This window comes from Plectrocnemia conspersa, unplaced genomic scaffold (genome assembly GCF_051122295.1).
Source record: "Plectrocnemia conspersa isolate PC_06_02 unplaced genomic scaffold, ASM5112229v1 ptg000004l, whole genome shotgun sequence".
In the NCBI taxonomy this organism is placed as follows: domain Eukaryota; kingdom Metazoa; phylum Arthropoda; class Insecta; order Trichoptera; family Polycentropodidae; genus Plectrocnemia; species Plectrocnemia conspersa.
Window position 1 is genome coordinate 17,183,726 of NW_028277168.1, and position 14,663 is coordinate 17,198,388.

General features: G+C 36.6%; 1 protein-coding gene across 5 annotated transcripts in view; it reads left to right on the top strand.

The window, feature by feature from the left end:
* Positions 1-14,663, top strand: part of GckIII (Germinal centre kinase III) — a 79,780-nt gene that overhangs the window by 53,421 nt on the left and 11,696 nt on the right. For all 5 annotated transcript variants that reach the window (XR_015809287.1, XM_088184228.1, XM_088184231.1 and 2 more), the window contains exon 3: positions 209-433. Coding sequence is in view for 4 of the 5 variants with exons in the window: in XM_088184228.1 (XP_088040354.1) it covers positions 209-433 (225 nt within the window). In the remaining variant the exon portion in view is untranslated. The remainder of the gene's footprint in view (positions 1-208; positions 434-14,663) is intronic.

Sequence of the window (14,663 nt, forward strand, 5' to 3'; positions counted from 1 at the left end):
CTTCAGCTATAAACGTTGTGCATAACATTAAATTACACGTGTTGTATATTAATTCAAAACGCTTTGAAGTTGAACTCAAACTTTGCGAATGCTTAAGAAAGTTTAAGATTGGTCCAATTTCTTATGTTACGTAAATTTGAATAACGTTTGTAAGTAGGTTAAAATGTGTTATTGCAGCTTATGTAAAATCAACACTTTTATTTTGCAGAAGGTGGATCCTGAGCTTATCTTCACAAAACAAGAAAAGATCGGCAAGGGTTCGTTCGGCGAGGTGTTCAAAGGCGTCGACAACCGCACGCAGCAGGTCGTCGCCATCAAGATCATCGATCTCGAGGAGGCCGAAGATGAGATCGAGGATATCCAACAGGAGATCATGGTGCTGTCGCAATGCGACAGCCCCTTCGTCACCAAGTACTTCGGCTCTTATCTCAAGGTGAGTCATTTTAATATACTTCATTACTCTGATTTGTTTCTCGTAATATGTTTTCTCTCTCTGAAACCATACCAAAAATTTTCTCGGTTTTTTGTTCGTGCAGACGTCACGCTCTTGTTTACCCAGAAACAACGATCAAAAAATGCAAAACGACAATTGAATTAGATATGCATCTAGGCCACTGGGCTAATAGTAGATCCTTGTCCGTTCGTGCGACGGGTTAAACTTCCACGTTAACTTTTCGCGTTGTCTTTTTAACTGCATAATTATTTAATCGCCGCGGCGTTTGTTTTGAAGGCTTTCACCGCTTCGGGAGCGGTACTAAAGTTTTCACGAGCGTTTTGTATAATTGAAGTTACGGCCGAAATGATTACGATTGGGGGCGCGTTGTAGAATACTGAAAATTATAACTTGAAAATAATTTATTTAGTATAATCGATTGATGTGATATATTATTAAACGATACGATTAAAACAATAAATATGAGCAATTAACAACACCTATATAATCATTGATTGGTTTGTGACTTCAGATAGTGTAATGTCGTTTAATTGATCATTAGTGTTTTATGGCATAGTATGCATTTTATTGCTGTTTACTATCACGAAAGCGCTCGTAAACGAGTATTTCTTTTGGCTTGAAATATTTTGGTCAGAGTATGTACTGACTTTTTTTATATATAAATGCTGTTCTCATGGAAATCGTAAAGTCGTCCATTGTCTGACCGTAGCGGAGCGATCGTATCGTAGTACTTCACGTACTCTATTGTCTTTTTTTTATAAATATAAAAATACTTTTTCCTCTCATTCGCCCAAACAAATACGTACAAGAGCTATCGACAGTGGCGTAGCCGAGGAACAAAACGCTTATAGTCGGCTTTGCTTCCATCATCATAACTGTACAGTCCGGTTTACCGTCGTCAGCTCACGCCCGGAATTGCGTGTAAAGACGAAGACGCACTTAGAAAACTAAATTTGTTATTCTTACTCGTGGAAGTTAAAAAAACATATTTTGATTCAACTGTACTTAAAATTGTATCACCATTAAACTACAAATGCAGGTTATATAAAATAGTAGAATTTTATTTGAATGAAATTTTTTTATAAATCGGCTACCAAAACGCGTTTATTTGACTGAATATGTATATACAATTTTGCGCTACACGTCGATGTGTGTACCTACTGCGAATGATTTATGTGGTTCATTTCGTATAAAGTGAAACCTCAGTTAATTAATGAGCATAATTCGTTCCGGAAATGTGCTCGTATATCAAAGCAAATTTTGTCATAAAAAATAATAAAAACTTTAGTTGATACGTTCCAAAACCCTAAAATATTCATATAAAAATGATTAATACAAAATATCGGTATATATTTTTTTATTATTAGGGTTATTCCTATTGTAATCACTACTACTTATCACAGATGACGGATTTGGTGAAAATGTGACATTGAATTGTCATTGTATACTGCTACAGCCATTTTTCTACTTAATTTTGAATCGTTTCCCAAATTTGACAGATATCCCTGATCTCATTAGCTGGCCATACACGCGTGGGCACATCCGACGGATCTGCCTGGCGGACAAATCCGATCGTGTGTGGTGAGAAAAGTCACAGATTTGTCTGTCCGCTGTCCGTGCTTAAAACGAACATTAACATTATTTTATGTTAAAATTTGCCCCATAAGTGATTTTATGACCCCGGGCCATTTCCGCTCGCCTTTATTGATTTGCGCCGAAGTTGCCGCTATAGGTAAACGTTTGAAACAATAGTTTGGTAATAAGATTTTATTATTTAGTTTTTGCTCTTTTAACTTTATTTTTTAAATACAAAAAATTAAATTCGTTTGATTACGTATATACATAATATATTCGCGACTGAGAACTTTCAAAGAGAAATCCCAAAATGTTCAGTCGCCACTGGTGAAAAAGATCGGAAAATCGTACGTTTGGATCTAACCCAGCATATGCTGATTTCGCCAAATTTCCACATCAAACCCCGATTGTTCACACAATCCGGAAATAACCCGACCTCGCCGCCCTGGGGCGTGAAAATTCTCCAATCATATCTCAAAAGCGCCAACTCATCGTTATTTTCCTTTTGATAACGACGGTCGTCGGTTCGTACGTACAGGGGGAAAGAAAATGCACCAAGGGCGACGAGTTCGGCGGGTCAGTGTTGCCGAACGGAAGATGAAAAAAATTGTATACGTATATATGTGGGGATGGGTCAAGGTCACCCGTTGGTGGAATAATGCAGATGTGACCTCCCCCTAACCCAATCCGCTCTCGCCCCCATTTCTCCCTCATCCCGTACTTTTGTCGCGCGTCCCGTTTCCCCGCTTCTGGAGTTTTCCTCGCCCTTGAGCCATTTCCCCGATACATTGCTGTGGATATGCACGCATACGTTTACGGTCTGTGGGACGACCGTACTGAAAATTCCCTTTTATGTGCGATTCTCGTGACGAAGATTGCAGGCTTGCTGTTTATTTATTGCTTTTTTGCCATACACACGAATGTATGTATGATTCGAGTTAGATTATTGTCAGATTTCTGTCACGATTCCATAGGACTTATTTTGAAATATTCTTCTCATGGTGTTGTTGACTTTTACAGGAATATAATATTATATTTATTTTGTGAATGTATTTGCAGGGTTTAACTAACCATCATGTTCTGTAATTACATAATGTTAGTTTAAAGATTTTAAAAATAATCAGGATTCAATGCATTCTTGAGTAGTTTAATAGTTAAATAATTATAGTGACAAGATGATGGTTTATAAAATAAATTTAATCAAACAAAACACCATATTACTTTTACTGAAAAATGTAAGGAAAAATATCTAAACCATTTTACAACATAATAAAACAACATATTATAGCTTAGTGTAGAGTTTAAATAAGAAAATATTTAACTTAATTAGTTTAATTTAATTTAATTTAAATTTGTAGTTTAAGCGATTATAGCAAGATGATATATTTGTAATTTGTTTTTGCGTGGTAATGACAGCGTTGTCTACTCGTTGTGATCTATAATATTCTATAAAAAATGTTTTTATTAGTAATTTTTATTGCTTTGTTTTGTATTACTTGAAGGTTAGAAAAATTAGTACTACTGTTGTTACGCCACACCGGACATGAAAATGTGAATACCGGTGTTATTAAAATTGTATTTTTAATTATGTTATATAGCGGTCTTAGGTGCGCAATGGCAGCAAGCCCTCCAGATCGTTTTTTTATGTTATCACGAATGATACATCGTTGTTTAGCATTCAGAGAGTCATCGTGCATAATTAAAAAAATGATTTTTTTTTAATAAAAATATCACGTAGACTTCCATAAAGAATTTCAGCTGATTTTTTACGTTCATTATTTAGCAAAAGAACAGATTTTATCTCTTATCTATGTGTGAATAGAAGGTAATTGAGGCTTTAAATAATTTATATTCTTATCCATCGTGCCACAGATTTTTTTTAAATCCCTCTGCTTTTATTTTTATATTAAAATTAGTGTTAGAGTGCTTTTCGCTTATTATTTGATCATATTCCTTTAAGTACACTAATAATATTTATATGTCTTTTGAATAAGTAAATATCCGGTTGTGAACAGATCAACTTTTGCCAATTTAAAAGTCATATAGCTGTGCTTATCGCCAAGTTATCTAATTCTCTCGTAAAAGACGCGTTAAAAGCGTAATAAATCAAATGGTTATTAATTCATTTGTTATTCTGCCTTTGGATCGAAAATTTGGACGGATTCAAATGGACAAGAGCATTACTCCGTAAATCGTAAAATTATGCTACGAAAATCGTGTCCACAGTTATGTGTTTTATTAATGTTTATTTAATATTTATTACTTTAATAGTTATGTACAAGATTGTTACTACATTATCCATTGCAAGAACCACTGCCGTTACCGGTAATAGGATCCTACGAGACCATCCCAATGGGCGGCATCCAGCTTTTAAGAGACGGATAAGCGGGATCCACCCCCCCCCCCCCGTAGTACTACATTATTTGTTAGAGTGTCAGTAGTGTTTCTCCTGAGTGTTTTGGGACTCCTGACCACCTGCAAATCTTTGCATTGCATTTGTATAGCATTAGCTTTGCATGCTATTGCATTTCTACGCTTAATCCTTGTACATCACTTTCGTGATGCCTCAGTTCAAGATTTAGCCCCCGGTCCCTAAGGACCGGGCCCTTATTAGCCAACTGGGGTTAAAATGCAATGCTTTGCTAGTCATTAGTAGTCCAAAGGACACTACGTCGGTTGGGTGTTCACAAAGTTTACTTCCTCTCAAGAGCTTGGGGTTTCAAGCTCAAAAGCGGTCCCTCACTCTCCCACGCTGTTAACGGCAAACTCCAGCGTGTGGTCGACTGGCGCCGATTCAAATGGACAATAAAAAAGGTCGTTCGATGCCTTTACAAGTGCTATTGTAATGTGCTTACAAGCCGGTAGATCATGCTACCTGGAATTATTAGTGCCCCATTACAGTGTTGCCGAATCTCCAGCTGCTATGATGCTGTGTGTTCCCAAATTCATTTACCTTTTCGGGCATCATGACGTCAATAGCGACCTTCGTTAGCATTTATCTGATGATATCACGAATAACGATACAATGTTCTTCTCCATTTTCAATATTATATATAAACACATTCTTAACACTTTCATTCGAAATACGCTATCGTCACCGCGAACTTCTGACACACGAGAGTTCATCCGAACTCGCACCAAACGGAGCTACGGCGAGTGTCGACCGTGACTTAAAAGACCAAGCAAGCAGCCGCTTCCCTCTTCACGTCAACGCTGATTCAGCTACAAAGTTCAGCCCGATCTTCGGATAATAGATTCTAAAAGACGCAGACAAGTAAACGCAAATGAGTGAACATACGTGGTAAATACACGTACATATTTACATTAGACTCTGTGTTATAATGTTAACTAACAGGATGCATAATCCCAATGACTCTCACTATCTTATATTTATGATGAGATTATTGTGTCATCAGTGGCATTGATCACCGTTATTTTTGTTAATATTGAGATATAGCCTTCGTAATAGTCCGTCTATGAATCATGATCTTAAGATCCGTTTACGTCTATATAATGACTTTCCATTATTTACTCGCATCTAATTTTGATACTGACCCGATGAACCGACTTAGTATTTGTGTTATTATTTTGAAAAAGTATATGTAGTCGCGTTCGCGTTTACGGTCTCGGCTCTTCGTCGTTTACGAAGAAGCGCTTTTTTTAAGTGCTCTTGAAATTTTTCCTCGGCCCCTTTTGATACGTCACCTTTTATGGCTTCGCCGTTAGGCTTTTGTGCGCTGCACATGTGCCTTTTTCGAAATTACTCGTTGCTTTTTTCCCGCCGTTGTGGAACCGTCGACTCGCGAAAAGACTCAGGATCCTCTTTGTTGGAAAAAAGAGTAAAATTAAGCTCTGTTTTTTTTTCCTTCGTTGTCAATCGCCATGTTCGTCATTTTATATCGTGTGGCTGTGTTTGTTTTTAATCAATAACTCTTGCCGCTGTGAAGACAATATATAAATAGATATATAGGCTTTGCTTTTTTATGTGCTCTAAAGAAGCTTTCAGAGTCGACTTTCTTTATATTATTTTTTTGATGAAAGTATCCTTCTGTGAAGTGTATTTATATCTTAATAAAAAGGTACCTGTAAGTATTTTGAGGTAAAATATATGAAATAAGACGTATCACTACATATACAATTTCATCAAATTCAGGTAGATCTAGTCAATAATACGCGATATTAATAATTTTTATTTATAATGGACCATCGGACCGTATGAATTCACAGTCCTTATTTCATATCGCAACCACGAAAATTCTTCACGCCATTCATGGGCTCGAGGGTAGCACGAAGACCGCGTGTTTGACATTCTTGGCTTATAGTCCAGCAATAAATACTACAATATAGCACTGTTTTAAATTATTAAGCAGATTCTAAAAATCTATCGTGTGACAAAATATGTATTATTTTATTAATATTTAAATATTCTTTATGAAATTCGCTTGAAATTTGCGGGGCACGCAGGCTCGTAGCGTCGCTTATTTATATGAATACGTAATTTTATAATTTTCTTCCCTGTGGGTTTTGCTCTCAGTGGAACGTGTAAAATGTACGCCCTTATATTATTTATGTTACTAGCATCTCAGCTGAAAAACTTTTACATATATAAGCGCAGTGTGAATATATAATTAAATATATGTACTAACATAACTGTTCAGACATTTCTATAAATAATAATAGAGAAACACACAGATCCTTGTAGAACATTATGAAATTACGCACGATTGAACTAAATATTGTTAATGATTTTTTAGTGTCAAATTCATTAATTATGTATATACATCAAATATTTAAATGTAATATTGGTAGTATATCTATCAATACAAAGTCACCAACTAATCGATGTAAAAAGACTTTGATGTGGCACACCAAGTGATTGTATCTGGATAATTTTATAAATTACAACATTATTCTCATTTCTCACACGTCATAATAGAGTGAGTGTTTGTTTTTATAAAATACATCAATACTTTATGATTTATTTATGATCTACTTGTCGCGCATTTATTTTTATAGAAGGCAAATTTATATAACATAGTTTTAATCACGTACAATTTGTGTAAAACTATCCAGTCGTTTCCGAAGATCGTCAAAACGTTTGTTTTGTCCTCGCGAGGTACTTGTAATCCGATTCGTCATATAATTCCTAATTGTCAGGATACCGTCTGTCTCTTGCTTATTGTCTATTTGAAAATTGCATTTACCTAATGCGTGAAAATCTCCGATCGTCACGTACGTTAGGCTGAAAAAAAAATATTTTCCGGCAAGTCGCCAATATTGATAACAATTTTATTTATTACACTTTTACGTGCATTTGTGATAAGTTAAGCTCTCTCTCGACAACTTTATATGTTGGATTATGTTTTATGAATAAATTATTTTTTATATTGGTAATAAATATATAAATCTTTCGGTTCATTTAGACTATTTTTATGTACTATTTATAAAATAATGGTCGATAACAAAAAAATATATAGAAACATAACTTATTTGCGTATAGAATAATTCTACGTTTGCGTTTCTAGGCGTATTGCTTCCTCTTCGCTTTTTCCTCGACAACAATAACCACTGCAAACATTCTGAAGTTCACTTCTTCTGGCACAAAAGGACCTCTGACCATCTCTATTGTCTAGCCCGTTTGACGTTTCATCCCGTTGTTATAGTTGTTACGTTGTCGCGATATTACACTTTTGTCTTGTACGTGCGCGCGTTATATGGTACACACACACCATTGTGCGCTCGTTAACTAGCGTTAAAAAGTATTCTTCTCTACGTGACGTCTATGCCAATTAGCGAGCGAGCAGTTCTTACGGGAAAACACTCCAGGAAAATCGTCGCGTCGCCTAAATCGTGTCAAAACCTATTGGTCGGAAACTAACGTAAATATACTGCGAAAACTCGTCTGCTTCATTTCAATAACACATTTATCTTAGTGAATTATCGTAATTTTGTTAGACTCGAATTGGCGCAGATGAAAAGCAAATGTTCAAATATTCTTATCTTCATAAATTCTTCAAAGCGGTCAATATTGATATATGTATATTGTTTGTTTATCGCTAAATTGGATATTAAGATATAATTATATTAATCTGATCTCCTTTATTACTTATTGTTTTTTATTATGAGATTTGCGAGTACTACAAGTAATTCAGGAGTTACATATTTTTCCAATATTTCAACGACATACTTTTGTGAATCTGGATTCATCAGTTCACTTTTGATCATCAATATATAATCCCCTGAATCCGTTGTTCCCTTTTTAAAAACAAATTTTTAATTGTACGTTTATATTTGGTATTGATTTTATTATTTAATTGCCTATTTTATGTATGCATTATTGGAAATTTTTAGGAATGTACCATATATAACATAGAAAGAGTTTCAGACTTTATTACTGAATTCTAATTTCATCCTTCTTTTATGAGAAAGAGAGTGATAAAGTCAACAATATGTAGGCCCTTTAAACTATGTATGTTACTGTAATCCAAACTCAATTATGAAACAATTCATTCCTGTTTACGATCAAACAATTTGTCCAAACCCGAGTAGTGCGATTAATTCGAAGCAATCGAGTGCGTCGGTTAAAAGTAAATGGTCTTCCGCGGAGATATCTCCTCTGGTGCTGAGTTTTCGGGCTCCGATTTGCGGTTTCGATTCCCCAATTCCCAACCGTTTGACCCTATTGTTTCGATCGTGTTTTAAATTTAGATACTCGCCGAACGACAATGTGTCGCTTTGTAATTGAATCGATTGTCTCGCGTTGTGTTTTTCCGACGATATTTATTATACGGCGAGTTTGATTTGTTGGCGGCCATTTTGCCATCGTTCGCGTGTCTCCCCGCTAACTTTCGCAATGTCCTTATTGTTAGAGTATAAGCAGCAGTTATACTATGTATGTAAACCTCTACGGCTGAGCAGTCGACACGGTGACCTGATATTTACGGTTTCGAAATTGACATTATGGAATGTTCGTGCGACGGAAGAAAATTGCAGTGCGTGCTCGCATCAGAATAAAAATAAAACACAATGCAGATTTCGGTGTGTTTTTTAACCCTTTATCTATCGATAGTGGATGTGTGTGTTTGAGAGAGAGAGGATTTTATGCCAAAATGCGAAGGATCGCTTCGGATAGTCTCTGAATAATTTATTTTTATCACCCAGTGTAGGATTTTATTCGAATATGATGTTTTATTTGTTATTTGTGGACATTAGATTAAGACAAAATTCATATTTTCATTAATATTTCTGCAAAATAAGGGCAAAGTGTGGCACGTTCCTTTTGCTTCTGCTTTGCAGGCGCAAAACGTCGATTACAATTTATTGTTGCCTTCTAGAGTCGAAACCTTCCTATAAAACAAAAAAGCCTAGATAAAACATGTCAAACACGTGGCCCGAAAGCCCGGCGAGCTTTAGTGCAATTTCATATTAAATGTGATCCGCGAGAGAAATGTTTGTGGTGCACGTTCAAATTGTATACCTGAATTTGTGCGGCCCAAGAGGATTGTAAGTTTGAATCTTTTTTCTAGTTAGTCGAGACAATGTATTGTTCTGACCTAGTAATCGCGTGTTTATTTTGATATAGAAGATATTTCTATTATAAATTATCCTTAAATTTAAAATTGTAATGCTGGACAGAATTGAGGTGAAGCGGGAAGCGGCTGCTTCCTCGGCTGCTTGGTGCGAGTTCGGACGAATTTTTGCGAGAGTATCTGGTAAAAGTTCAAGATGAAAGTTCCCGGTATATTCTGAATGGAAATGATGTACCTACTTTCGGCTCTGGCTCTGACCAGTTACGATGATTTAATGGTGGAATTAGATTAGATTTGTTAGTTGTTGCTATTTCTCTTATAAGAACACTTGTGTAACTGTTGTAGTTCGAGCAGCTGGAAATTCGGCAACACTGTAATGTGGCACTTCCATTTTTTTTCGAGTATAGAGCTAAAAGTTTGCGAGTTGCTTGCTAATCAAGAAAAATATGTTTAAAAATTAATATGTTGGATCTTCAGTTCGCGCAAAGCGCCTAAAGTTTAAAAAAAATACAAAAAACACAACATTTTACATTCACGCTCAAAATACATAGGTAACGTTTTTGTCTTTTAATAGCGTTTAAGTACTTCATTTTAATTGATTGATGATTTGCAGAGAGATATGGCTTCAAGGTTTAAGAACCCTAGGGGGGGATGACTTCTAGCCAGTGAGACGCTTGGTGGAATCTAGTTTTATTACATTACATTTACATATGTTGCGACTTAAAAACTGCAAAACGTCTAAAAATGTTTTCGATTCTTAACTACTTATAATACATGTTCTTAAGTTTATGAAAAAACATACTTTTGACCTAATATTATTTATTCTATACGAACAATTTTGATCCTCTGGTACGCACGATTCTAAGCCCGTGAAAGTAATGTGATCGTGTTTTTACATACGAATGTTGCGATCGTTTGTTTTACTTATTCACCGGAATTTTGTATTACATTAGGCCGTAACGATATTTTACGGACCGTATGCGTAATATGTCTACCGGGATTTTGGCCCACGCACTGTAAAACTTACAGTTAAATTTGAACCCACATTTTGTGTCGCCGTCGTTTTATTTTTTATTAAAATTTCATACCATCGAACACGTAATGTAATAAGCCATCTGAGTTATTGATCACGGCAGTCGTAAATTATGCTCAGTGTTTTTGAAGTGTTGTTTATCAATAAGATCTTAATTAATGACTTTTGAGCGTAGCTGGGTTCGTTTCTGTTGTGTAGTAGGGCTTTGAGCCTATGTATACATTTCGAATGTAGGTACGCATCGTTTGATTGACATTACAGAAATTGATAAATAATTAATTTAATCCAAAGTTAATAATTTAGTTATTACGGATCTAATTAAATTTTATTTTTGCATAAATATTCAATTTAACCTTCTAGCGTAAATAATTAGCATTTTTTGTAATTCATACAATATTCGGTATATCGTCAAATTAAAATTCCGTTCTGCTTGCGCCGAACATGTCTTTGTCTTGTTTGTTTTCTATATATGTAATATAGAATGGTCGTTTAGCGTGAAAGAAACTTCATTTTTCATAGCGTCGTTTGATCGTCGTCATGGTGTCAAAAGTACACGACGCGAATTTCGTTAATGCGGATGGTCATTATCGTCATATTGTACATGTATTTTTTTATACATTCATGCGTAGTATTTTTAAAATCAGTTTCAGTTGTAAAATCGACATGCTCGAATCGTTTCTTTATTTGTATATTCTTTAAATATGGTTGAAAATATTTGGCGCAAGGACACGAATTAATTTTCGACCTTAAATATATTTATATATTTATATACACACGCACGTTCTGCTGATATATGCGATTTTTTGTGCTTCCGTGCGTGCCGAGCTCTTCCTTCGTTTCGAATTTTAACTGCGTCGGTTAAAATTCGAGTTAAACGTACCGATTGTATCGGAGAAAATCTAAAACCGTTAAAACGCCCCCACAATCGTAAAGTTGCGCTAAGCGTCTAATGTCCTAACCGAGCTTCCCCTCGAGAGGTTTGTTTTCTGCAACTTTTTAAGTATAATTTGTTGCGGGTTAAACTTTCATATAAATGGAGAATTTGGGTTTATGTTTTTCTTGATTGATCAGAATAAATTTATTCCAATGCCGTTTTATCCTAATCTTATATTGGAAAAGCTTCTTACCCTCACAGTAGTAACAAATATGGGTCAGAGTTGTATTAAATCAAACCCTTTTGGCGTTATTCAATAAAGTCGAACTGTGTAACTTTATCGTAGATCGCCACATGTGGCAAATTGGTCATAAAAGTGTGTTGGATTTGGTTGGGCATTATATCGATTTCAATAATAAAAAAAAGTCTGCGATTGAGAAGATTTGCTATGTTTTTTGGTATTTTATCTGTAAGGTAGATCTTTGTGCTTGTATATTTTTTAATACGCCTCATCTCAACCCATCTACGACGATCACCAAACAATGACTAATCGCTTAATCAACCTTTATTGCACAGGGCGTATTGAGAAACGGAATATCACCTACGCCCAAATAAAATATTTTGGTATGGTTCCAACAACCTCCCACCGAATTTGTGAAGGAACCACGCACAATTTTATTTTTGTTCAATCGTTCTTCTCCCCCCTCAGTTCGACCCTGCTCGAACTTTGACTGATTGGCGAAAACGCCGAACTGATACACGTCCGCCCGAGTAGCAAGTTTGTTGCGAGTTCGAACGCCGACGCTATGTGCTGGCTAAGGAGGAGGAACTTTTGTAATTTATATAGTTTTCGCTTTCGTTTTATACGATCATATAAGTGTTGCGAGTTTGTATTGTATGGATACGTAAATGTGTTTCCTCGACGCGCACGCCTCTTTACGTGACGATCGTCCCGTTGACGGAATTACGAGTGTCAGGCTGCAGATGAAAATTTGATAGGAGGTGTGCAAATAGCGGCGGAATCGCTGGGTTTGATGTCATATGTGTGCTTTGTATATCGTATGGCATGAAACATACCGAACTGATGTAACATTGCACTTATATGAAGATGCCTAGACACAGTGGCGTAGCTAGGGTATATGCCGCCCGGGGCAATCCTTAAAATTGCTGCCCCCCATACATTTTTTTACAGGGTCATAAAAATCAGCATTTCTTAGAATAATAAATTGCTTATTGTTAAGCTCTTGCTATTTGTAGATTTACATAAATTTTAGTTTATTCAGGGTTAAGAACCACACTAGACGATTCCATCGCGAATATGCCGCCCCCAAGCAAGTGCCGCCCGGGGCGGCCCGCCCCCTCCGCCCCACCATAGCTACGCCACTGCCTAGACATGATATATAACGTTTTCCATTGCTTTCTGCCTTAACTGATAATAATTGAAATTAGCTTTCCAGAGTCCAGAAACTTTTTTGCTGAACCTCGGTTTTTATTCAAAATTGATTGACAGTAAACGTCGATGAGTGGCGTCAGCACGCCGACGCTAATTTTTACGTGATTGTTTGCAACGAACGCCCGCAGCGTTAACGTTACCCCCCGTGTTACGGTTATCTGTAATTTGTATCTAATGAATACAATGACAGGTCCTCTATAAATAAATACTAGTTTAAACTTTTCGTTCCACTCTGCGCAACTGACCTATAAAGTTGCATGTCTGTTTTATCATTTATTTTTATACTTTATTTATGATTTAAAACCTGCCCGTTTATTTTTTTATCTCCGTGACATTGTCACAATCTTTATCGTACATTTATTGTGTAGCATGTGCCACCCATTGCACGAAATGTTGCTTTTGTTGCGGCGAAACGTCGGTATCGTACAATGAACCCTTTCAAGAAACTGAAATTGGTTTAGACACGGACAACCGCCGCCGGGCAACCCCGAGACAAACTAACCCCACAAAAAACGTCCCCGTGGGTTTGTTTGGATACGTGGTGAATAATTTATCTCGAATGTGTCGAGAACGGGCGAACTTTGGCGGTCCGGTGTCAATAGTTGAGCAAGTTGCATTTATCAACGCCGGAATGTATGTGGTCCTCACACACAGCGGTGCAAATTTGCTACCTAATATTGTGCGATACAATTTCGTCACAAATTCAATTTAACTTTGTAATAAAATATCTCAAAGTTAGCCGTTTATTATGCGCGCCTACTGAATTTAATTCAGTTTTATCGCGTTGTTTGTCTTGTATTTGAAAGAAAGCTCGTTTTGTATTATATAATAAGCAAAAAGGTGAAACGCTGCTTAATAAAGTCCATTTTCTGCTCTCGATTTTGCGACGCTGTCTCAATATTAAAATGACGCACTCCACAAAGCCATTATTATTGTAAAGCCCTCAGAGCGTAACGCGATGCGGAATAATTTAATGAAATACATTACGCATTTCTTATGGGACAAAAAAACCACAGCGTTTCGAGGAAACAACCGCGAGATGCTTGTATTTTTTTTTTATCATCTAAGATTAGCGGTTCTAAATCGCATGTATCAGGTTGTTCCATACGTCTCCGTTATTTAAGGTGTAATGAATGGGTCAAAAAGTAAAACGTGCCTTAGGGTTCTAACCATAAAGGGCGTGACTTCGCAGTCAGAAAGACGCCGTTAGAGACTGATAATAAGGCACTATATAAAATTACATATATTGCGGCAAACTATGGTGGGAGAGTATCGTTATTCTCCGAGTGGTAGTGGAGAAGCTGGCGAAGGGATGATGCCCAGTGGATGGTCCTCAGAGGCCTTGTAGTTGTGGCAGTGGCGGTGTCCCTCTCTGGCCCTGACCGTCCATGACCGTATGGTCTACCGTTTCTGGTTTCTCCTCAATGGATACCAGCCTTGAGTACCGAGGGTTGCAAAGCTCGCTGACGAATCACAACCATGCAGCGACCATCAAACTAATTATTGCATGAAATATGTTCACGCCTTTAGAAAGTGACATTTGCTTGATAGACATCATTCCGGCGTCGAATTGTGCAACGGGAATATTGTGACTTTACAGTGCTTTTTGTCGTTGGGTGATATATTATTTTCCGTGCCCGTTTCGCAAGAAATAAATATTCTTTCAATGCATCAGAGAGTAATTACGTGTTATTTATGTGAAACCCTTTTTTCCTGGACGTAACGAGGGCTTTTGTGTGGTCTCT